This window comes from Nomascus leucogenys, chromosome 6, assembly GCF_006542625.1.
Source record: "Nomascus leucogenys isolate Asia chromosome 6, Asia_NLE_v1, whole genome shotgun sequence".
NCBI lineage: Eukaryota > Metazoa > Chordata > Mammalia > Primates > Hylobatidae > Nomascus > Nomascus leucogenys.
This window is the reverse complement of record NC_044386.1, coordinates 55947424-55971945: the sequence shown is the minus strand read 5'-3', so window position 1 is coordinate 55971945 and position 24522 is coordinate 55947424. Positions and strand designations below refer to the sequence as shown.

The window sequence follows — 24522 nt, the reverse complement described above, 5'->3', positions numbered from 1 at the left end:
TCTCCCAGATCCTCAAAGCTTCTTGGAACTGAATAGAAGGAACTCGATGAGGTACAGGCTTCTGATAACATAACTTGATAGGCATGTAATTCACACCTTTAGGGGTCGGTAAAAACGATGGCTTTTTTTTAATTTCAGAAAGTGCAAAGCTGTTATTTAAAAGTCCCAAAACCAAAAAGAACTGAAGCCAATGGGATTAAGAGAAAAAAAGAAAACAGGAAGTAACGGGTGACTTACCCATTTCAAGACCTCCTCCTGCTATTTTCTGATCCCTAAATTGTTCCAGAATCGATTTAAGCAGAAAAGTACAGCTGAGACCAGATAAGTTACTGTCAAGTCAAGAAGTCTGTCATGTCTGCCATGAAGTTTGGATAGAATGAGATCAGGAACTGGCATGGGTCTTAAGATCCCAGATCTGACAGTACTTCCCATTGATAAGATATTACTACACAGTCTGTAATTGATTATTTGCATAGATAGAAAAAAAAACTTCCCAGCAACTTAAGCACTCTAAAATATCAGTTTTGTCAACTCACAAATTGGGGTTGCAGTGAAAGTGGGGAAAATAGAGGTAGGAAGATGTAAGTCAAATAAAAACAAGGTATATCTTGTCTTTGAATATCTGTAGTTCTTTTTTAACGGCAATTAAGAGGGATAGAAAATGTATTCCAGCTGATAAAAAGGAATTCCCTGTGCGAAAGGGAGAGGAAAGGCAGAAAGCAGCCGGAAAAAAAATAGCAGGCAGTTGTCTTAATAATGTAGATAGGTATCGCCTCTAATACAGGAGTTAGTACTGCTGTGCCCCAATTAGACAGTAGGCATTGATCACATGAACTTTAGTGATTAACTTGTTGCCAAAGAATATTCAAAAGAATATCAGAAATCAGAACAAATGTACTATTGGTGTGCCACAAATCCATCAGGTAGCCTAGTTTTCCTTCTTTCCTCTCTACAAGGGATTTTAAGTGCCACAGTGTGCTTCCCTCCCACTATGCTGGTGCTTTCCCATAGGAAGGGTTGTGCCTGGACCTCCCAGATTGGAACCCCGATTATCGAAGGTCCCAAGGCTGTATTCTCAGCTATGCCAAGTCACCTGAGACATTTGCACCAGAGCACCCAAAATTATGTGCCCATGGGGATAGCTGGAGTTTCTTCACAAAATAGCAGTCTCTAGGTTGCTATTCCAACAGCGGCAGTACTGATGCTCCAGTTCGAACGCCAGGAAAACAGAATGTGACGCCAGTGACTTCCAAGATATATGTAACCAACAAAGTACATGCTTAATGACCTAGTGAAGTGAGCTTAAGCCGCCTCCCAGACACCTGTAACGAAGACCATCTCGGCAGAGCTCCGGGGTGGGCAACTCGATTTCACGAAAGCGGACACCAACGCTGTACCCAGGGGCCCGAGCGTCGTCTAACGTTTCCATTGGCCCTTTCGGCCTTCACTCAGCTGCTAGCAACGCAGTCTTCCCTAGCGCATGCGCGCTGTCTGCTTCCGGCTTGCGAGCTCGGTGTTCCGCTTTTTGTGAGCCGGGTGGATTTCCCACCCTGGTTTCCTCTGCCTGGTTCATCTGTGCGCAATGGCTCCGGACTCGGATCCCTTCCCTGAAGGTCCGCTCTTAAAGCTGCTACCCTTAGACGCTAGAGACCGGGGCAGCCAGCGCTGCCGCCTGGGCCCGGCCGCCCTCCAGGCCCTGGGCGCGCGCTTGGGCTCGGCAGTGAAGATCTCGCTACCCGACGGCGGCTCCTGCCTCTGCACTGCCTGGCCGCGGCGGGACGGAGCGGACGGCTTTGTGCAGCTGGACCCGCTGTGCGCGAGCCCCGGGGCGGCGGTCGGGGCGTCGAGATCCCGGAGGAGTCTCAGCTTGAATCGCCTCCTCCTAGTGCCCTGTCCGCCCCTGCGGCGCGTCGCCGTGTGGCCGGTGTTGCGAGAGCGGGCAGGCGCGCCCAGTGCCCGGAATACAGCCGCGGTGCTGGAGGCGGCGCTGGAGCTGCTGAGAAACCGACCGATCTCTCTGGGCCACGTGGTGGTCGCTCCGCCGGGCGCTCCTGGCCCAGTGGCTGCCTTGCACATCGTCGGCGGGACGCCCAGTCCCGATCCCGCTGGGCTGGTCACCCCTCGTACCCGCGTCAGCCTTGGCGGGGAGCCTCCGTCGGAAGCCCAGCCGCAGCCCGAGGTGCCCCTGGGAGGTCTTTCGGTGGCGGCCGACTCGCTGCGGGAGCTCCTCCGCCTCCCGCTCCGCTACCCCCGCGCCCTGGCCGCGCTGGGCTTAGCGGTGCCTCGCGGGGTGCTCCTGGCGGGGCCCCCCGGAGTGGGCAAGACCCAGCTGGTGCGGGCCGTGGCGCGCGAGGCGGGCGCGGAGCTGCTGGCAGTCAGCGCGCCCGCGCTGCAGGGTTCCCGGCCTGGGGAGACCGAGGAGAACGTGCGGCGGGTCTTCCAGCGCGCCCGGGAGCTGGCCAGCCGCGGACCCAGCCTCCTCTTCCTGGACGAGGTGGACGCCTTGTGTCCCCGGCGGGGCGGTCGAGCACCCGAGAGCCGCGTAGTGGCCCAGGTGTTGACGCTGCTGGACAGCGCCAGTGGGGACCGCGAGGTCGTGGTTGTGGGAGCCACTAACCGGCCGGACGCTCTAGACCCAGCGCTGCGTAGACCCGGGAGATTTGACCGAGAGGTGAATGCGCTTGGCGGGTTGGCCCACTGTCGGTGGAACCTCGGCCTCTTCTGGCGCCAGCTGGCTGCCGCGGAGGCGTTTGCGTCTTAGGTTTGAGCATCGGTGAGGTTAGAGTGAGGCTCTTTGCAATGCAGAGAACACGTTCTCTGCCCATATATGATCTGTGAGTCAGGACCTGTATTTCCCCAGAGTCAAATTGTCAGGACCTGTGAGTCAGGATCTGAGAGTCAGGACCTGTATTTCCCCAGAGTCTAATTGTTGTGGGAAGCGAGGTGTCCATTACAGATTAATTTTGTTGTGCAGGTCCTATAATCAGTAATGTTAATTCTTAAGAGAATTTTGGTCACCTACAACCGTGTTAAACTCATTTTTTGGAATGAGAATTTAAAGAAGAAGGATAGCCTCAAGAAGTAAGTGTGTTGAAATAAAAAGGGAGAAGGCAGGGAAGAACTAAGTGGAAGCAGGCATGAACTTTTCTGGATTTATTCATTCCTTGTCATAACACCAACATCCTATCCCACAATTGAGGAGGTACCCACAACTGCTCCCTGAGTTGTCAGGGAGGTTGAATATTCAGAGCTGTCCTATTTTATAAGCTTTGGTCCTAAATTGACTTGAATTCTAAAGAATAGTTTGAAATTTAGTGACTGATATTTCTATTTTGTGATAGGATTCAAAAGAGAAATGATAATTACACACTTTTAGCTTAGTTCAGGATTTGAGTGGATTTCTTCCTTGCACTATCTATTACCTGTGTCCTTAAGGGCAGGGACCTAGCTATCTATACGTGGCTTCTAGAACTTTGTGTGTTCTTAAAAATAACCAAAACTTGTTAAATGACATAGAATTTTCGTTGTGCAACTTTCTAGCCAGTGTTACTCCTCTAGAATATTAGGATTTTCATATATTCGGAATCTAAAGTATACATAAAGTGCACGGTACTAATTCCAAAATGATTCACTAAATTGTCGTACATGTTTGTCAGGATAAAAAACATACTATTATTTTGGCCCGGCGTGGTGGCTCACGCCTGCAATCTCAGCACTTTGGGAGGCTGAGGTGGGTGTATCACCTGAGGTCAGGAGTTCGACACCAGCCTGGCCAAGATGGTGAAACCCCGTCTCTACTAAAAATACAAAAATAAGCCGGGCATGGTGGTGCATGCCTGTAGTTCCAGCTACTCTGGAGGCTGAGGCACCAGAATCACTTGAACCAGGAGGTGGAGGTTGCAGTGAGCTGAGATGGTGCCCGCTGCACTCCAGACTGGGCAACAGAGTGAAACTGTCTCAAAAAAAAAACCAAACAAACAAACAAAAAAATATATATATACACACACACGCGCACACATATATAAAAATTTTTTTGGAAGTAATTCTTTTTTAATTGATCTATTTTTATTAATACATAATTGTGCATGTTTTGGGGTACATGTGATATTTTGGTACATGCATACAATTTGTAATTATCAAATCAGGGTGTTTAGGATATCCATCACCTCAAACATTTATCATTTCTTATCTGAGTGTTGGGAGTATTTCAAATTCTCTCTAGTAGCTATTTTGAAATATACAAGAAATTATTGTTAACTATAGTCACCCTACTACGCTATCAAACATTACACGTATTCCTTCTGCCTAACTGTATGTTTGTACCCATGAGCCAACCTCTCTTTATCCCCTCACCCCCAACCCTTCCCAGTGTCTGGTTGCTATCATTCTGCTGTCTACCTCCGTCCATGAGATCAACTTTAAAAATAATATATTTTAAACTATAAACTTTTTTTTTTTTGCTTTGCATATAGGTGGTCATTGGGACTCCCACACTTAAACAAAGAAAGGAAATTCTGCAAGTGATTACCTCAAAGATGCCCATCTCCAGTCATGTTGATTTGAGCCTTCTTGCAGAAATGACAGTTGGCTATGTTGGTGCCGACCTGACAGCACTCTGTAGGGAGGCTGCCATACATGCCCTCCTTCATAGTGAGAAGGTAAGAAGTGTTAATTTATGAATGTCTATGTTCATCTATTATTGTAACAGATTAATTTGGGGGTTAAAAAAAAGTGGTGAGTACATTTCCTTAGAACATTTGATAGCTTCCACAGCTGTTACTTATACATTTTACATCTCAACTCTATATAAATAGTATATGATTGAGGGTGGGGATAAAGGGCTGAGTCCTCTGGGTCTACTGAGTGAATTTGTTCCCTACTCTTATAGTAACTCCCTAGTGTTGAAGCCCAGAGCAGCCAAGAAATAGTGTGGCCCCAGAAGAATCAAAAGAGTTTTTTTAATTTGAATTTTTTTATTTTGAGGCAATTTCAGACTTAGAAGTTACAAAAATAGTACAAAGAGTTTCCATATACCCTTCTCTCAGATTCTCCAAATGTAACATTTGCCACGTTTGCTTTATCATTCTCTCTTCATGTGTATTTCCTTCTATATATACATAAATGTAATGAAATATTTGAGCATATACTACATCCATGATGCCCCTTTACCCTTGAAAACTAAGTGTATATTTCTGAAAAACAAGGACTTTAACCACAGTACAATGATCAAGCTGAGAAAATTAACACAGACACAATACTTGTACACCTAAATAGACCTTAATCTAGAATCATACTTCAGGCTTTTTTCTATGAAACCATAACTTTTTAAGAGTCAGTTATTCTGTAGAATATTCCTCAGTTTGGGTTTGACTAATGTTTCTTCATGATTCAATTCAGGTTTTGCATTCTGGGCAGGAATATAATAGAAATGATCCTGTGTCTTTCTCATTACATCTGTTAGGCAGCACATGATATGTTTCTGTTCTATCACTGGTGAAGTTAACTTTGATTTCTTGGTTAAGGTGGTGTCTGTGAGATTTCTCCATTGTCAAGATACCGTTTTTCCCTTTGTTATTAATAAGTATCTAGTGGGAGAAGTAAGCTTTTCTAACCTAGGAGAAGATTGGGCACTTGGAATTGTACTTAAATTTGTCCTTGACCTGCAGGTCTGTAATTCATGACTATTTCCTAACAATATTTAAGATATTAGATTAAATATAATACTCTTCAACATTGTTGGTTGGAAAATCCAGTATTTTGTACATAATAAATAGTCCTGAATCCTTAAACCCATTCAGGAAAAAACTGATTTCAGCAGGCTAAGGATTCTGAAACAGTTTTCAATCTCATTTGTAACATCAAAATTGTCTTTTCATCTTAAACTGCAAAAGAATGATTTATTATCCTAAATTTTGAAAAACCTTTTTACCTAAATAATTTATACCTTGCCTCACTTCCTTTCCATTATTTCTACAGTTACACCGAAGGTGGTGAGGAGTTACGTGATCTTCTAGTGATCTTTTAAGTCTTCATCTTGTAGGTTTAGACCAAAACTACTTGAAGTTTTAAAGTTGTGTGTGTAAAGGTGTGAGAATACATGTCTTTTGAGGGAGACAGTAAGTAAGCAGGAGATGGGAAGGGAGATTTACATTTAGGATTTCCTCTGCTTTGAAGTTCCAGGTTTGACCATAAGCACCTCTGACTTAGGTGGACCAGTCAGCTGCTGTCGTCCCAGGGTGGAGCCCACTGCTACTTCAGGAGGGGCCTGCTCAGGTGTAGTTACCACAGGTGATGGCTGAGTTCAGAAACAACCCAGGGGAAGTGGAAGGAAGAAAGGCAAAAAGCATGAAGGGACAGAGACAACTGGGAAGGTACTGGCTCCATCTTTTATTCTTTCCCCCACCAGCTGAGGGGCTGCTGCTACCTCTACCTGTGCCAGGGCAGATAAGGGATACCTTACACTTTGTTAAACTTTTTGTGAAGTATTCCTATTAAAGGATTAGAACTGTAGTTTAACACTCAGACATACACAGAGGGGAAAGAACGTATAAGCCCAAAGAATCAAGTAAAATAATGTGTACACACATGATCTTGAACTATAAATGAGATTTTCAAATATTAGTTGGTGTTACCTGAAGATTAGTTAATATTTGGACATCAGACACCTAACATATCAGCCAGTTAAAAAGGCTATTTGTTTTAAATATATAATAGGGTTATTCATGAGAAATGAAGATAGAAAATTATAAAGAACTGCCTACCTGAAATCTTACTTTCCAGAGATGACAATTGTTAACACTTTTGGGAGAATACTTTACAGAATAGCTCTATACATACAGATTCACTTAACATTAGTTTACAAATAAGAGAAGACAGTTTGTTTTTGAAAACTGGAATTTGTGGACAACTAGATGTTTAGAATTGGATATAAGAGGGCAAATACTTCAATAAATACAGTACAGATATTTTTAATAAAATTTTCAGGACTTTTTAACAAAAAAAAAAGTGTTTCACTAGAACGATCAAGGAGGATGTAGAGTCTCCGAAATATAACCTGAGAGTGAAGATGACTTTTCTAGGCATAACATAAACCTTAATAGCCAAAAAAGAGATTATTTGCTGATTTGACCATTTGGGGGTGGCAAAACAATACTATAAAGTAGTCAGACTAGGAAAAATATTTTAGTCCAATTTCCTTGATAGGGAAAGCACTTTTACAAATCAGTAAGAAAAGACCAACAGTCCAAGAGAAAATGGGTAATGGGGTATGAACAGGTAGTTGACAAAGGAATGACAATAAACATGAAAGATCTTCAACCTTGATTTCTTCTAAAATTATTGTCTTTATTTTGAAATAATTTAAAACTTATAGGAAAGTTGCAAGATAGTTACAAAGAACTTCCACTAAACACTTTATCCAAATTCACCAATTTTTAACATTTTGCCAAATAAGCTTTATCATTCTCTTTTGCTCTCCTTGCTCCCTCTCTTCTCTTTCTCTGTCTCTCTCTCATCTCCATATATATATTTATATGCACATAGTGAGAGGTGACAGTTTGCTGGCAGTCCTCACAGCCCTGGCTCGCTCTCAGTGCCTCCTTTGCCTGGGCTCCCACTTTGGCGGCACTTGAGGAGCCCTTCAGCCCAGCGCTGCACTGTGGGAGCCCCTTTCTGGGCTGGCCAAGGCGGAAGCCGGCTCCCTCAGCTTGCAGGGAGTGTGGAGGGAGAGGCGCGAGCGGGAACCAGGGAACCAGGGCTGCGCGCGGCACTTGCGGGCTGGCTGGAGTTCCGGGTGGGCATGGGCTTGGCGGCCCCTCACTCAGAGCAGCCGGCCGGCCCTGCCGGTCCCGGGCAGTGAGGGGCTTAGCACCCAGGCCAGCGGCTGCGGAGGGTGTGCTGGGTCCCCCGGCAGTGCCAACCCACCGGCGCTGCGCTCGATTTCTCACCGGACCTTGGCTGCCTTCCCGTGGGGCAGGGCTCGGGACCTGCAGCCCGCCATGCCTGAGCCTCCCACCCCCTCCACGGGCTCCTGTGCCACCCGAGCCTCCACGACGAGCGCTGCCCCCTGGTCTACAGCGCCCAGTCCCATCGACCACCCAAGGGCTGAGGAATGCGAGCCCACGGCGCAGGACTGGCAGGCAGCTCCACCTGCAGCCCCGGTGCAGGATCCACTGGGTGAAGCCAGCTGGGCTCCCGAGTCTGGTGGAGATGTGGAGAACCTTTATGTCTAGCTCAGGGATTGTAAACATGCCAATCAGCACCCTGTGTCTAGCTCAGGGTCTGTGAATGCACCAATCGACACTCTGTATCTAGCTGCTCTGGTGGGGCCTTGGAGAACCTTTATGTCTAGCTCAAGGATTGTAAATACAATTGGCACTCTGTATCTAGCTCAAGGTTTGCAAACACACCAGTCAGCACCCTGTGTCTAGCTCGAGGTTTGTGAATGCACCAATCGACACTGTGTCTGGCTGCTCTGGTGGGGCCCTGGAGAACTTTTATGTCTAGCTCAGGGATGGTAAAGGCACCAATCAGCGCCCTGTCAGAACAGACCATTTGGCTCTACCAATCAGCAGAACGTGGGTGGGGCCAGATAAGAGAATAAAAGCAGGCCGCCGAGCCAGCAGCGGCAACCGGCTCCAGTCCTCTTCCACACTGGAAGCTTTGTTCTTTTGCTCTTTGCAATAAATCTTGCTACTGCTCACTCTTTGGGTCCACACTGCTTTTATGAGCTGTAACACTCACCGCGAAGGTCTGCAGCTTCACTCCTGAGCCAGCGAGACCATGAACCCACCAGAAGGAAGAAACTCCAAACACATCCGAACATCAGAAGGAGCAAACTCCAGATGCGCCACCTTAAGAGCTGTAACGCTCACCGCGAGGGTCCGCCGCTTCATTCTTGAAGTCAGTGAGACCAAGCACCCACCAATTTCGGACACAATAGTATTTATTTATTTTGGACTATTTGAGAGAATTGGTTGCATATATCGTGACACTTTATCCCTTAACATTTTAATGTCTATTTCCTAAGAACAGCAATGTTCCCGTATGTCACCACAGTATGGTCATGTATAGTGTTGTGTCCTTAGAGCCTCACATGTAGAGGCACAGAGTGTACATTGGTTCCTCGTTGGTGATGCTAACTTTTATCAACTAGTTCAGGCAGTGCGCAATTTCTCCACCGTGGAACTAGTATTTTTCCCTTTGCCACTAATGAGAAATCTGTGGGGAGACACTGAGATATCCTGCTCCTCATCAAACTTTCAGGCTGGGCACAGTGGCTTACACCTGTAGTCCCAGCTGCTCAGGAGGCTGAGATAGGATGATCACTTGAGCCCAGGTGTTTGAGGCTCAATGAGCTGTTGCCTCAATACCACTGCACTCCAGCCTGGGCAGCAGAGCAAGACCCTGTCTCGTAAGTGAATAAACTTTTACTCCCTTCAACGTAGCGTCCAATTCTTGCTCATAACAGCCTTTACTATCATGATTGCAAGACAGGCAATATTTTTAATTCCAATATTCCCTCTACTTCATTTTGAATTGAAGAAATTTAGTTAACACAGTAATGAATGAGTACCGGTTCTTCCTGTCATATTGGCAGACATTTAAGAGTTTGGTAATGGGCCAGGCACGGTGGCTCACACCTATAATCCCAGCACTTTGGGAGGCCGAGATGGGTGGGTCACTTGAGGTCAGGAGTTCAAGACCAGCCAGGCCAGCATGGGGAAACCCCATCTCTGCTAAAAATACAAAAATTAGCCAGGTGTGGTGGCGCATGCCTGTAAATCCCAGCTACTCGGTAGGCTGAGGCACGAGAATCACTTGAACCTAGGAGGCGGAGGCTGCAGGGAGCCAAGATCACAGCACTGCAATCCAACTGGGTGACAGAGCGAGACTCCGCCAAAAAAAAAAAAAAAAAAAAAAAAGTTTGGTAATGTCCAGTATTGGAGAGGTGTGGAGAGAACACAGCTTCATATTATCGGAGGAGAATAAATTGATGCAGCTTCCTTAGAGGACGATTTGGTAATAGCTGTCAAAATTGTATATGTGTGTACTTGTAAACCCAGTAATTCTACTTTGAGGAAATCATTACATAAAATACTTGAACATGAGTTTGAACATGGTAGCTCATGCCTGTAATCCCAGCACTTTGGGAGGCTGAGGTGGGAGGATCGCTCAAGCCCATGAGTTCCAGACCAGCCTGGGCAACATAGGGAGACCCCATTTCTACAAAAATATATATATATTTTTTTAATTAGCCAGGCTGGTGGCACACACCTGTAGTTCTAGCTACTCTGGAGGGTGAGGCGCAAGGATTACTTGAGCCTGGGAGACTGCAGTGAGCTATGATAACATCACTGCATTCCAGCCTGGGTAAGAGTGAGACCCTGTCTCAAAATAAACAAATACTTGAACATGAGCACAAAGACTTTTTCAGTTGCAGCTTTGTTTTTAATATCTAAAGACTGGGGATGACCTAATGTTTGTCAGAAAGGTGTAGTTGGGGTAAATTCAGTAGTGTATTATGGAATTGTCAAAAAGAATGACATAGAACTATATTAGTTGACATGAAAAGATCTCTAAGACAGGTGAAAGAAGAAAAGTACAGGCTGATATAGTATGGTTCCATTTGTGTATCTGTTTAAAAGGATATATGTATGCTTACTATCATAACATACTGGAAAAATACACAAACTCTTGACATCTTTCGGGGAAGAATTGCGGGAATTGGCAGGGAGACATTTAATTCTTTGTACTATGTATATAAATTGTTTTTATAATAATAACAAAATAACTTTACAAATCCAAAAGAAGATTTTAAAAAGACGAATTGTGCTATAAAAAAAGACCAACCTAATTTTTTGTTTGATTTTGCTTTTTTGGGTGTATTTCTTCAGAACCAGGACAATCCTGTGATTGATGAAACAGACTTCCTTGAAGCTTTTAAAAATATTCAGCCCTCATCGTTTCGAAGCGTCATTGGATTGATGGATATCAAGCCTGTTGACTGGGAGCAGATTGGTGGCCTTGAAGATGTAAAACTGAAGTTAAAACAGGTAAGACAGATAATCTACTTAATCCAGTAGGATATTACAGATTTAGCATTCTGTGCATTTATGATGACAACATACTGCGCTGAAACTGCTCTTGCTCCTATCACTAATGTGATCCTAACATCTAAATCCAATGATTGCTTTTCAGTCCTTATTTAATTGGACTTCTATGGATGTTTAAACTGGTTTTTATAATTTCCCACCTCGACCCTTTGTTTTTGCTTTAAAAGAGTTTATAACCTAAGGCTGGGTGTGGTGGCTTATGTCTGTAATCCCAGCACTTTGGGAGGCCAAGGGAGGAGCATTGCTTGAGTTCAGGAGTTTAAAACCAGCCTGGGCAACACAGCAAGCCCTTGTCTCTATTTAAAAAAAAAAAAAGTTTATAACCTAAGGCTGGGTGCAGTGGCTCATACCTATAATCTCAGCATTTTGGGAGGTTGAGGTGGGTGGATCACCTGAGGTCAGGAGTTCAAGACCAGCCTGGCCAACATGGTGAAACCCCGTCTCTACTAAAAATACAAAAATTAGCTGGGCATGCTGGCAGGTGCCCATAATCCCAGCTACTCGGAAGGCTGAGGCAGGAGAATCACTTGAACCCGGGAGGCAGAGGTTGCAATGAGCGAAGATCCCACCACTGTACTTCAGCCTGGGCGACAGAGAAAGACCATATCTGGGGGGAAGAAAAGTGTATAACCTGTAGTCTTAGCACTTTAGAAGGCCGAGACAGGAGGATCTCTTGAGGCCAAGAGTTCAAGACCAGACTGGGCAACAAAGTAAGACTCCCCATCTCTATAAAAAAAAATTTTTTTTGAGACATGGTTGCTCTGTCACCCAGGCTAGAGTATTGTGTCACAAACACAGCTCACTGCACCCTTGAACTCCTGGGCTCAAGCAGTCTTTCTGCCTCAGTGCCCTCCCAAGTAGCTGGGACTACAGGTGCATACCACCACGCCTGGCTAATTTTTAAAATTTTGTAGAGATAGAGTCCCATTGTGCTACTCAAGCTGGCCTTGAACTCCTGGGCTTAAACAGTCCTCCAACTCGGCCTCCTAAAATGGTGGGATTATAGTCATGAGCCACCATGCCTGGCCTACACAAAATTTTTTTAAATTAGCCAGGTGTGGTAGCACGTGCTTATGGTCCTAGCTACTCAGGAGGATCACTTGAGGCTTGACCCCAGGAGATTGAGGCCGCAGTGAGCTATGATTGCACCACTGCACTGCAGCTTGGGCAACAGAGCGAGATCCTGTGTCTTTAAAAAAAATTAAAAAACAATTTTGACTGGGCATGGTGGCTTACACCTGTAATGCACTTTGGGAGGCAGGCAGATCACCTGAGGTCAGGAATTAGAAACCAGCCTGGCTAACATGGAGAAACCCTGTTTCTACTAAAAATGCAAAAAATTAGCCAGGCATGGTGGTGCGTGCCTGTAATCCCAGCTACTCAGGAGACTGAGGCAGGAGAATCGCTTGAACCAGGGAGGCGGAGGTTGCAGTGAGCCAAGACCACGCCATTGTACTCCAGCTTGGGCAACAAAAGTGAAACTCCATCTCAAAAAACCAAAAACAATTTATAGGCCGGGCGTGGTGGCTCACACCCGTAATCCCAGCACATTCAGAGGCCGAGGCAGGAGGATCATGAGGTCAGGAGTTCAAGACCAGCCTGGCCAACATGGTGAAACACTGTCTCTACTAAAAATACAAAAATCAGCCAGGCATGGTGGTGCAAACCTGTAATCCCAACTACTCAGAAGGCTGAGGCAGGAGAATCGCTTCAACCTAAGAGGCTGGGGTTGCAGTGAGCTGAGATTGCACCACTGCACTCTAGCCTGGGACAGAGTGAGACTCCATCTCAAAAAAAAAAAAAAAATTATAATCTAAAACGGGGGTCAACAGATTTTTTGTAGAGAGAGCCACATAGTAAATGTTTTAAGCTTTGTGATCCACAGTCTCTGTCATAACCACTCACCTCTGCCATTGTAGCACCAAAGCAGCTGTAGACCATATGTAAATTAGTAATTATATTCTGATAAAATTATGGACACTGAAATTATATAATTTTCACATGTCAAAAAATATTTTGATTTTTTTTCAAGCATTTACAAATGTAAAAACTATTCTTAGTTTGGGCTGTACCAAATAAAGGTGGAAGGCCTTAGTTTGCCTGGATCTCTGATCTAAAAGATGTTAAATGGATGCAGTACAGGGACTGGTAAAAGCACAAAATTGAAATGAACAACATGACTACCTGATAGTGGATTTCACAGTGGAGGCTGTGGGACGCAACTCTTCAGATCCTCTCACCTGCATTACAGTTTCAGAAATTGATTTTGCCAATTCGCCTACATGTGATCCTGCCCTAATGAACTAGGTTTCTCTAACCACACACATAACAGACTGATATGTAAGTAGTAATTATAATTTATTCATCTTAGCCAGGAGATCTATCTCCAGTGAACCCTAGAATTTTTGAGTCCATGGATAAGAGCATTTATAATATGTGCCAATATTTTTTATGCATTGTCTCATTTAATCTTCACAAGATGTATGAGAGAAATAAGCCACACCTTCCTGTTGGAAGCACTGTGTTTCCTTAGCTTTGAGACATTAAACTTTTCTGCCTTTCTGGCCACCCCTCTCCCCTCCCTTAAATGTTAGTGCTCAAGAGGCTCCTAGAGTCCTCCTCTTGTTGGAGCTGTGGGTGATTTTATGATGATCTTGATGTCCACAGCATCCCTGAAAACTGTTGACTCAGAAATCTGTATATCTAGAGTAGACATTTCTTCTGATCATCAGAACTACTTCACTGCCTGCCTACTGGATAACCCCGGGGATGTCAAACTCAGCATGTCCAAAGTTCAGCTAGTCAGCTCTGCCCCCACACTTGGATTCCCTCCCTCAATTAATACAGCCAGCCACCCCATCCCCTCTCAGTCAGAAATCTGTCTTCTAAAGGCATAGCATCAGAACTTTGTCCCTATGTAAAGTACAATTCTGTTTCATGTTTCAAATATGCATCCCTTCCACACCATCTTCACTGCTTGTGACACTCCAGCCTTATTATTTTTGTAGGCTGAATCATTGCAAGAAACTTCTAGCTGGTCTCCCTGCCTCTAGTTTTAATTTCCTTCCAGTCCATTCTCCATACTGCTTCCTCAGTGCAGACTAAAGCTTTCAAGGCCTGTTGTAATCTGACTCCTACCTCCACTTCAATACGGTTGCTCCTTGCTGGTGCTCTTGAATTACGTTGCCTGGGGTCAGTATTGGTTCTGCCACCTCATTAGCAGTAAGACCTAGGCAAATTACTTAACTTTTTTTAAGCCCGAGTTTTTGCATCTGTAAAATAATGATTAAAGTGGTTAAAAACCATTTACCTTAAAGGTAATGAGGACTCATTCATTATTCAGTTTACTGTTACTGAGTGCCTCCTTTGGGTAGGTGTCATTCTAGCTGCTGGGGATTTTGAGGTGAGCTTTGCTTACGTTCTAGCAGAGCAGAATGACAAACCCAACATGGAAAAATAATAATAGTGAATACGTGCTTTAAAAGTAAAGGATGGACAGTAGCATCCAGAGTGAGTAAGAGGAGGGGGTTCCGCTTTAACCAAGTGGTTAGGAAAGACCTCTCCAAGGAATTGACACCTGTGCTGAGACCTGAGTGGTGAGGGATAGCCACACGAAGATCTCGGGGAACACTCAGGCAGAGAGAAAAGCAAGGAAAGGCTCTGAGATGGGAACAAACTAAGTGTTTAGGAGACAGATTATATAAGGCCATGTCAGCTGTGGTGAGTAAGGAGTTTGGATTTGGATTTTATTGTAATAGTAAATCATTGAAGGATTTTAAACAGGAGGTGATGTCACCTGACTCAAATTATAAGATTTCTGCAGTGTGGAGAATGGACTGTTTCCAGCTCATAACAGGAGCCTGAGAATTGTTAAATGAAGAAATGAATTTACTGGATGATTTGACATTTTATTATCATACTAAAACAACTCTTCTCTTTTTGTGTACTTTCAGAGCATTGAGTGGCCTCTGAAATTCCCATGGGAATTTGTTAGAATGGGCCTGACACAACCAAAGGGAGTTCTCCTCTATGGGCCCCCTGGATGTGCTAAAACCACTCTGGTGAGGGCCTTGGCCACAAGCTGTCACTGCTCTTTCGTTTCAGTGAGTGGAGCTGATCTGTTTTCACCGTTTGTTGGAGATTCAGAAAAAGTCTTGTCTCAGGTTTGTTTATTTCCCCATACGTTTAAATTTACTTTTGAATTTTTATTTCATTTCTTATGGACAAACCTTTTTAAAAATATTACTAGTGTTTTTTCCAGTTAAAAAATTTATACGTTTATTGAAAAATTTAGAAAATATAGGAAAGTAAATTATGAAATCCCTCATAATCCTCCTACCTTCTGTTACCATTTTGGTGAATTTCCTTTGTCTTTTTTTCTGTTTTAAATAAAATCAAGGGTAGGTTTTATATATCTATAGCTTTATCCTGCTTTTTTAAACTTAGTATTACTACTTTTGAAATTTATAGTATTCTTTGAAAATATGGTTTTTAACTCTTACATAATACTCCATTGTTTCTTGTTTTATTTACTCATTCCCCAATTCCTAGACATTCAGAATCTTTTTTATATCTATTTTAAAAATTATAAATAGTGGCCAGGCATGGTGGCTTATGCATGTAATCCCAGCACTTTGGGAGGCCAAGGCGGGTGAATAACTTTAGGCCAGAAGTTCAAGACCAGCCTGGCCAACATGGCAAAACCCCATCTCTACTAAAAATACAAAAAAATTAAGTGGACATGGTGGCACACCCTATAATCTCAGCTACTCGGGAGACTGAGGCACAAGAATTGCTTGAGCATGGGAGGCAGAGGTTGCAGTGAGCTGAAATCGCATCACTACACTCCAAACTGAGCAACAGAGCAAGACTCTCTCAAAAAAAAAAAAAATTATAGATAGTAATGTCACATGACTAATGTATAACATATAGCTTTTTAGTATTTTTTTCCTAACAAAAGATATTTCGACAAGCAAGAGCAAGCACTCCAGCAATTGTGTTTTTGGATGAAATTGATTCAATCTTGGGAGCTCGCTCAGCCAGCAAGACAGGATGTGATGTTCAAGAACGAGTTCTTTCTGTTCTCCTGAATGAATTAGATGGTGTTGGACTTAAGTCAATAGAGAGAAGAGGAAGTAAATCAAGTCAACAGGGTAAATACAAGGAGCTGAAAAAATGAAGAGGTATTTATTAGCCAGAATGCACCTAAAATCCAGGCCAACATTAAATATAATGCATATATGCTATAGCTTTGCCTATGCTGAAATCATCTCATAGAAGGATTTATATAATTTCAGTTTGACTTTGTTAGGACTTTTAGAGCTAATAAAAATTGTGATTTGGCTAGGAAAGGTGAGGTACATTTTATAATAAATTATCTTAAATATAAGAATGTGAATTTTATTTTTCCCAAGAATGAGAAATATAATTTTACCTATTGCTAATAGAGAAGGCAGTTTATTCTTGTTTGCATGTCCTAAAAACCAGTATTCATTTCTTTCTAAAAATGTTTATGTAGGCTGGGCACAGTGGCACACGTCTGTAATCCCAGCACTTTGGGAGGCCAAGGCAGAAGGGTTGCTTGAGGCCAGGAGTTTGAGACTAGCCTGGCCAACATAGCAAGGCCCCATATTGAATGAGTGAATGAATGAATGAAAAACAAAGGAGATTATTATTTCCAATAGTCTTAGTAATGGAACATTTCCAGTTTTCTTGAGGAATGAGTTTCTTTGGTTTTAATGAATTAAAATGGCCTTTGGAAGTCCCCTCCCTCTTTCTGAGTCTCTTCTCCAGATAGAGTTTGGTATCCTTAAATTGTCCCTGATACTTTTTCTTTTCTTTTATTCCTCTCTTGTTCTCATTCTTTTCCTATTTTAAAAATCGTCGTATGGAATTGTTGCATACACTCCTTAGGAATATGTCACACTAGAATTAGGAGGTATCCACGAGGTTATCTAATCAAATCATTTCAAAATGCAGGAATTCCTTCTATAGCTTCTGATAGGTATTCACCCAGCATCTGCTAAAATACTTGCAAATATAGGGAACTTCGTACTTTGAGGGATTATGTCACTGGAGAGCTGCCTGATTATTCAACAAATGATTTTGAATGCTTAGTATATGTAAAGCCTTTCTCTGTCTGCTTTTAGACATTTCTTTATCCAGGATTTGCATACCTGCAACTTAGATTGTCATTTAAAAGAAAAATAAAAGGTCGAGTAAATCTTCCTCTTTAGGGATATGAGAGTCAAGGCTTTCTGTAGCCACGTATCTCCGCCTGTTGGTCATATGTATCTGTCTTTTCAAGTAGCCCGTTTAAGGGGTAAGCCTTCATTGGAGGCCCAGGTGCACTCAAGTCACCAGATGAGTGTTCTCCCCTTTGGGATACGGCTTTTCATAGGTTCTCATATGGAGAATGTCTCTTAACTACTCCCTTAGCCATGCACCCAAAGTAGCTCTTCGATTAATGATTTGTTTCTGGGATATCTTGATATCAAGAAGCTGGTCTGGAAAGTAGATGTAAGCATTCTGGTCCCAAGAAAAGGATATCCCTATTTGAATTTAAATAGACCTTCTGATTTATAATTTTTAAAACTTACTAACAACTGATTGACATTACTTTGTGTTGTGTGTTTGCCCTCAGAGTTTCAAGAAGTTTTTAACCGAAGTGTCATGATTGTTGCAGCAACAAATAGACCTGATGTGTTAGACACGGCTTTGTTACGACCTGGAAGGTTAGATAAGATCATCTATGTCCCACCTCCAGATCACAAGGTAGTCATTTACACGTTTACTCTGTGTGAGCTCAGCAGAACCGAATTCCAGCTTGGATGTAGGTGTCCATGGTGTTCTACTTACCCTGGGTCCCACCTTCTTCCTTGCCTGGTGGCCTTTCATTACATCATAATTTTGATCTGCCTTTGTTGGATACTCTGATCCTGTTCACAGAGAGACATAAGCCTAAATATACGGTGGTTATTTTTTGTGTTGTGGCAGACTCTAAATACTGAGTCTACTCAGCATTATTTTGCAACTAGAGTGGAGGAATCCTAAAACTGTTAAAAGGGCTTTGAAGATTGAGTCAGCATCCTTATAGTACAGTGCAGAAATCTGAAATTACAGAGATGATGCAGTGTATCGTGGTCAACCAGTAAATTTGTTGTCCTTAAAGTACAGTGCAGAAATCTGAGATTACAGAGATTATGCAGTGTATCATGGTCAACCAGTACATTTTTTGTCGTTAACATCCAGAGCCACTGACAGGGAAGGTGAAAGGCACAGAGTGAATTTTTTTGTTCCTTGGGCTTTTATCAAGTTTTTGAGGGATAGAAAAATAAAATTTAATATCTATTATACCTTTAAGTTGTATCTGATAATTCATGTATTTGCTTCTTAAGCTATGTCTAATAGTATTATTTGTACCCAAAAGAGAGATTCAGCCGGGCGTGGTGGCTCACATCTGTAATCCCAGCACTTTTTGGGAGGCCAAGGAGGGTAGATCACCAGAGGTCAGGAGTTCGAGACTAGCCTGGTCAACATGGTGAATCCCCATCTCTACTAAAAATACAAAAATTAGCTGGGTGTGGTGGCAGGCACCTGTAATCCCAGCTACTCAGGAGGCTGAGACAGGAGAATCACTTGAACCCGGGAGGCAGAGGTTGTAGTGAGCCAAGATCGTGCCACTGTACTCTAGCCTGGGTGACAGAGCGAGACTCCATCTCAAAAAAAAAAAAAAGAGATTCATAAGTTTTTTATGATGTCATTATTTTTACCATTGTCATATGAGCCATCGATGACTTAGTCTTTCTAACGCCTATATATATTTTCTCGGTAATGTGAAAGAAAACTCAAGCTAAAAATATTTTAATAAATCATTGTGTCAAACATAAATGTTATAAGATTTAAAATACTGTTTTTTATTTTGTTCCAGGGCAGGCTTTCTACTTTAAAAGTCTGTACAAAAACCATGCCAATAGGGCCTGATGTCTCGTTAGAAAACCTAGCAGCAGAAACCTGTTTTTTTTCTGGAGCTGATCTTAGAAACCTCTGCACAGAAGTAAGTTAATTAGTGAAGAAATTTGTGGCTCAAAACATTTCTTCATCTTTTCAAATCTTCATTCACTCAGCAGTATTTACTAAAAGCCTGTGTGGTACTATGTGATGTGAAACAGACAGATGTGGCCCCATCCCTCACACAGCTTACTGTAAGTGTGGGGTGGTGAGGAGGGTGGTGCAGACAGGCAAATCTTAATACTGAGTTGGCAATTGAAAATATGTAGTGAGTTGGGGAAGTAGAGGGTACTGTGGGAGCACCTAGGAAAGACACCAGCCCAGATTTGGCACATCAGAGAAGGCTTTCTGAGAAAGGAGATGTATAAACTGAAATTGGAAGGACAAATCGGGAGTTAGCCAGCTAAGAAGGGAAGGGGGAATGTTTGAGGTGGAGAGAATAAAATGTGCAAAGGATTGAAGATAAGAGATGGTGTGACATTATTGAATCTTAGAGTGGAGAATGGCAAGAAATAAAGCGAAAGAAGTGGGCTGGGCATGGTGGCTCACGCCTGAGATCCCAGCACTTTGGGAGGCCAAGGCGAGAGGATTGCTTGAGCCCAGGAGTTTAAGATCAGCCTGGGTAATACAGTGAGATCCCATCTCTAGAAAATAAAAAAATTAAAAAATAGTCGAATGTGGTGTTACACACCTGTAGTCCCAGCTACTTGGGAGGGGGAGATGGGAGGATTGCTTGAGCCTGGGAAGCGAAGGTTGCAGTAAGATGAGATCGTGCCACTGAACTCCAGCCTGGGTGACAGAGTGAGACTCTGTCTCTTAGGAAAAAAAAAAAGCTGAAGGAGTAGACAATGGCCAGGACACATGGGTCCTTGTAAACCACTCTAAGATAACCTTTTTCGTAAACTTTTACTAAATATAACATTCAGAAAAATGTACGGATCATAAGGGTACAGTTCATTGAATTAAAGTGATCACATTTTTATAATCACTACTTATGTCAAGAAATAGAACATTATCAACACCCCGGAATCTTCCTTTGGGCCCTTTCCCAACCTCTGTCACCTACCTTCTTCCAAAAGAGAACTATTGGCTGGGCTTAGTGACTCGTACCTGTAATCCCAGCACTTTGTTGGGGCCAAGGCAGGAGGATCATCTGAGCCCAGGAATTGAGACCAGCATGGGCAACATGGGGAGAACCTGTCTCTACAAAAACTTTTAAAAAATTGTCCCGGCTACTCAGGAGGCTGAGGTGGGAGGATCACTTGAGCCTGGAGGTCAAGGCTGTAGTGAGCCATGAATGTGTCACTATACTTCTGCCTGGGTGACAGAGCAAGACTCTGTCCCCCCCAAAACAAAACAAAACAAAACGAAAGGGAACCACTCTCCTGACTAACAACAGTGGGGATTAGTTTTGTCTGCTTTTGAACTTTATATGAATGGAAGCATGTGGCATATGTTATTATCTGTCTGGTTCTTTAACCCAAAAAGAAACTCATCCATAGTTTTGTGTGTAGCATAGTTTATAATATTCTAGTATATGAATATTGTACATTTGTTTATCCATTCTTTTATTTTGGAATATCTGGGTTTCTACTTTTGCTATTATGAGTTATGCTGCTGTGAACAGCCTTGTACATGTCTCTTAGTTCCCGTGTCTATGTATGTCTATTTGTAAACATAGTTAGCTACAAGGAGAATTGCTGGGTCATAGGTTATGTGTTTGGTCTATTCCTTTATAATCAGTGCTGGCTGAAGACTCTTCCCTACTTTACGATCAGGAAGATATTCTCTCATCTTTAAAAATACATGTGGGTTCATAAAATATATATTAATCTACAACTTGCCTTTTCTTTCTTCCCATTTAAGGCTTTCTTTTTTCCATTAATGTAAAAGAGGTTATGGTCTACAAAGTAGATTTTTAATCACCTTATTGAACTTTTTAGCATAATGTTTTTAGTGACATGAAAATTAGAAGAAGTGAGGCTGAGATTTTCCATTCAGAGTTTAAAGTATTACCATATATTGTTAAAAAAGAGAAAAGAGGCCAGGCGCTGTGGCTCATGCCTGTAATCCCAGCACTTTGGGAGGCTGAAGCAGGTGGATCACGAGGTCAGGAGTTCAAGACCAGCCTGGCCAACATGGTGAAACCCCGTCTGTACTAAAAATACTAAAATTCGTTGGGCGTGGTGGCAGACGCCTGTAATCCCAGCTACTTGGGAGGCTGAGGCAGGAGAATCGCTTGAAACCGGAAGGCGGAGGTTGCAGTGGGTCCAGATCGTGCCACTGCACTCCAGCCTGGGCAATAATAGCGAAACTCCATCTCAAAACAAAAAAAGCAAAAAAAAAAAAAAGAAATTGTTTTCTATTGCTTGTCTCTTAATAGGCTGCTTTGCTGGCTCTACAAGAAAATGGACTAGACGCAACTACAGTGAAACAAGAGCACTTTCTAAAATCACTTAAGACTGTAAAACCGTCGTTAAGTCGCAAGGACTTGGCTTTATATGAAAACTTATTTAAGAAAGAAGGATTTTCTAACTCGGAAGGTATTTAAAAATCACCTTAAACTCTTGTTCAGTTGTTCACATTAATTGAAATGTGAACTTGCCTGTCGTTTGCAACTTCACACTTTTAGAATTTGTATTTATATTTCCTGTAAGTAAATGAAAAAAAAAAAAAAAACTTGTGCCTAATAAGCTAAGGCTCATTTATTTTTAAAAGGCATATTAAATAAAATACTTTAATTTAGGAAGAAAGTGTATGTGTGTTGATTTTGTTGTAAGGGGTGGTTTGTTTTGGGTGATTGCTTTTTTATTAAACCCTGAAATTTCATACTTAGAGAAAAGTTGCAAAAATAGTACAAAGAATTTTTATGTGCTCAAACTCAGATTCACTGTCTTTAACATTTTGCCACATTTGCTTTCTCTGTCTTCCCCACCCCTTGTACATATACACATACACACATTTTTTTTTTTGAGTGGTTTGAGAATAGATTATATACATAATGTCCCTTTCCCCCCTTAATACTTGAGTGTGTATTTGTTACAAATAAGGTTATTATATGACCAAATTCAGGAAATTTAATACTGACACAGTATTTTAATCTATCATCCAGTGAACTTCATGTATTGTCACAATAATGTCCTATATTGTAATTTTCCCCATTACAGGATCCAGTCTAGGATCACACATTTCATTTAGTCACCATGTCTCTTTAGCCTCTTAACTTGAAACAGTTTCTCAATCTTTCTTGACCCTGACATTTTTGAAGAGTATAGACCAATTATTTTATTGAGCCGTTCATTCCTGGACTTGTAGTTGATGTTTTATCATGGTAGATTCAGGTTATGTATTACCAATGGAGCACTACATAGGGGCATTGTATTCTCAGAGTATCACAGCTGAAGGCACATGACATCTGTACATTCTTGATGATGTTAATTTTGATCATTTGTTTGCAGTATTGTCTGGTTTCTCCACTATATTGCTATTTTTCTTTTTGTAGTTGTAAGTAGTTAAAAGTTTTTAAAGAGACAGGTTACATGTACATTTTTCTTTTCATTTATTACAAAATAATTTAGAATACTAGAAAATACAGAAACATAAAAAAATCCTTTAGTGTTTAACCTTCCAGTCCTTCATGCATGTATAGATAATTTTTAAAACTAGAAAGGAATGATACTGCATAACTCTTGTTCTTCTCACCTAACAATATCTGGTAGACATCTCACTAGGCCATTCTCCACTCACAAGGTGCTAAGCTGGGTGCTGGAACGTCCAGTGAACAAGGCAGGCATCAGACAAATTGTCAATGAATTAATTACAATGGTAAGAAGTGCTTCAAAAGAAGTAGAGGGTATGAGGCCGGGCGCGGTGGCTCAAGCCTGTAATCCCAGCACTTTGGGAGGCCGAGGCGGGCGGATCACAAGGTCAGGAGATCGAGACCATCCTGGCTAACAGGGTGAAACCCCGTCTCTACTAAAAATACAAAAAAAATTAGCCGGGCGTGTTGGCGGGCGCCTGTAGTCCCTACTCGGGAGGCTGAGGCAGGAGAATGGCGTGAACCCCGGGAGGCAGAGCTTGCAGTGAGCCAAGATCGCGCCACTGCACTCCAGCCTGGGGGACAGAGCAAGACTCCGTCTCAAAAAAAAAAAAAAAAAAAAAAAAAAAAAAAGAAGTAGAGGGTATGATGAGAGACTACTGCATGAAATGTATGAAGTCATAAAATGTTAAGCAGTTATTGGAAAGTTTCCTATTTCTGAGTGCAGTCAGCACTATTGGGAATAATTAAAGAAAAAACCTGATTTATAGGTATAAAATAATTCAATTAAAATTATTCTAACACGCTGACCTTTGCTTTTGAGTAATATGAAAATACCTAGGAAACTTACTGGAATTCTTACATTTTCTTTGTTGGTTATTGATCTTATTGAACAAGGCAGCCATCCTGCACCTGACAAACCCTGGCCTGAACCCCTTAATCAGACATCTAGCTGTGGGCCCCTGTTCTTTTCCAGAAAGTTTCTAGTAGGCTGGTAATTTAGCAACCATGCTTGTTCAAGGCTGAGCTGATTTGAAGATGTCTTTTTTAATTGTAATTAAAGTCAGCCATCCTCATCTGTGGATTCCACATGGGCAGATTCAGCCAACTGTGTGGGTTGAAAATACTTGAAAAAACAAACAAAAACAATACAACAATAAAAAATAGGCCAGGCATGGTGATTCACACCTATAATCCCAGCACTTTGGAAGGCCAAGGCGGGCAGATCACCTGAGGTCAGGAGTTCAAGACCAACCTCGTCACCATGGTGAAAACCCATCTCTACTAAAAATACAAGAAATTAGCTGGGGCATGGTGGTGTGGGTCTGTAATCCCAGCTACTCTGGGGCTCAGGTGGGAGAATTGCTTGAACCCAGGAGGCAGAGGTTGCAGTGAGCCAAAATCACACCACTGCACTCTAGCCTGGGCGATCAAGCAAGACTGTTTCAAATAAATAAATACAAATTAAGAAAAATCACAAATAAAATACAATAGTGTAACAATTACTTGCATAGCATTTATATTATATTAGGTATTATAAGTAATTTAGAGATGTTTTTTAAAGTATAACCAGGAGGACATGTGTAGGCAGCCTGCATATACTATACCATTTTATATCAGGGACTTGAGTATTCGTGGATTTTGGTGTCTGAGAGGGGTCCTGGAACAGATTCCCTGCAGATATAGAGGGATGACTCTGTAACTTCTCAACAGAACATTGGAAGCTTCCTGAGCATAAAGACTATGTGTCTCTTCTCACTGAAATGCTCAATAGATGACAAAATGAGATCAAGAATTTCTTGATCCTGTTTGAATCTGATTTAAGAATGGCTCTGGGCAACTTCCAAAAGCTGTATTCTT

The 24522-nt window shown here is 42.3% G+C and overlaps 1 protein-coding gene across 2 annotated transcripts; it reads left to right on the top strand.

Annotated features, from left to right (window-relative positions):
* The first annotated feature begins 1473 nt into the window (after positions 1-1473).
* Positions 1474-21873, top strand: SPATA5L1 (spermatogenesis associated 5 like 1). Of its 2 annotated transcripts, none has more exons than XR_004030452.1 (8): positions 1474-2671; positions 4473-4658; positions 10896-11054; positions 15068-15277; positions 16075-16297; positions 17758-17888; positions 19045-19170; positions 21508-21799. XR_004030452.1 is itself a non-coding variant. In XM_030814139.1 (8 exons), exons 1-8 carry the CDS (start codon positions 1583-1585, stop codon positions 21673-21675), a joined length of 2262 nt encoding a protein of 753 aa, XP_030669999.1. In that variant the 5' UTR covers positions 1480-1582; the 3' UTR covers positions 21676-21873. The 2 variants fall into 2 exon arrangements, 1 of the variants encoding a protein (XP_030669999.1); XM_030814139.1 differs by having other exon boundaries at positions 1480-2671; positions 16075-16267; positions 21508-21873.
* The last annotated feature ends 2649 nt before the right edge of the window (positions 21874-24522 follow it).

Bases quoted from the DNA above. Each gene is read 5' to 3' on its own strand.
- SPATA5L1 (XM_030814139.1), top strand. From the start codon at position 1,583: ATGGCTCCGGACTCGGATCCCTTCCCTGAAGGTCCGCTCTTAAAGCTG. The intron at 4,659-10,895 runs GTAAGAAGTGTT...GTATTTCTTCAG, and splicing joins CCCTCCTTCATAGTGAGAAG to AACCAGGACAATCCTGTGAT. The intron at 19,171-21,507 runs GTAAGTTAATTA...GTCTCTTAATAG, and splicing joins TTAGAAACCTCTGCACAGAA to GCTGCTTTGCTGGCTCTACA.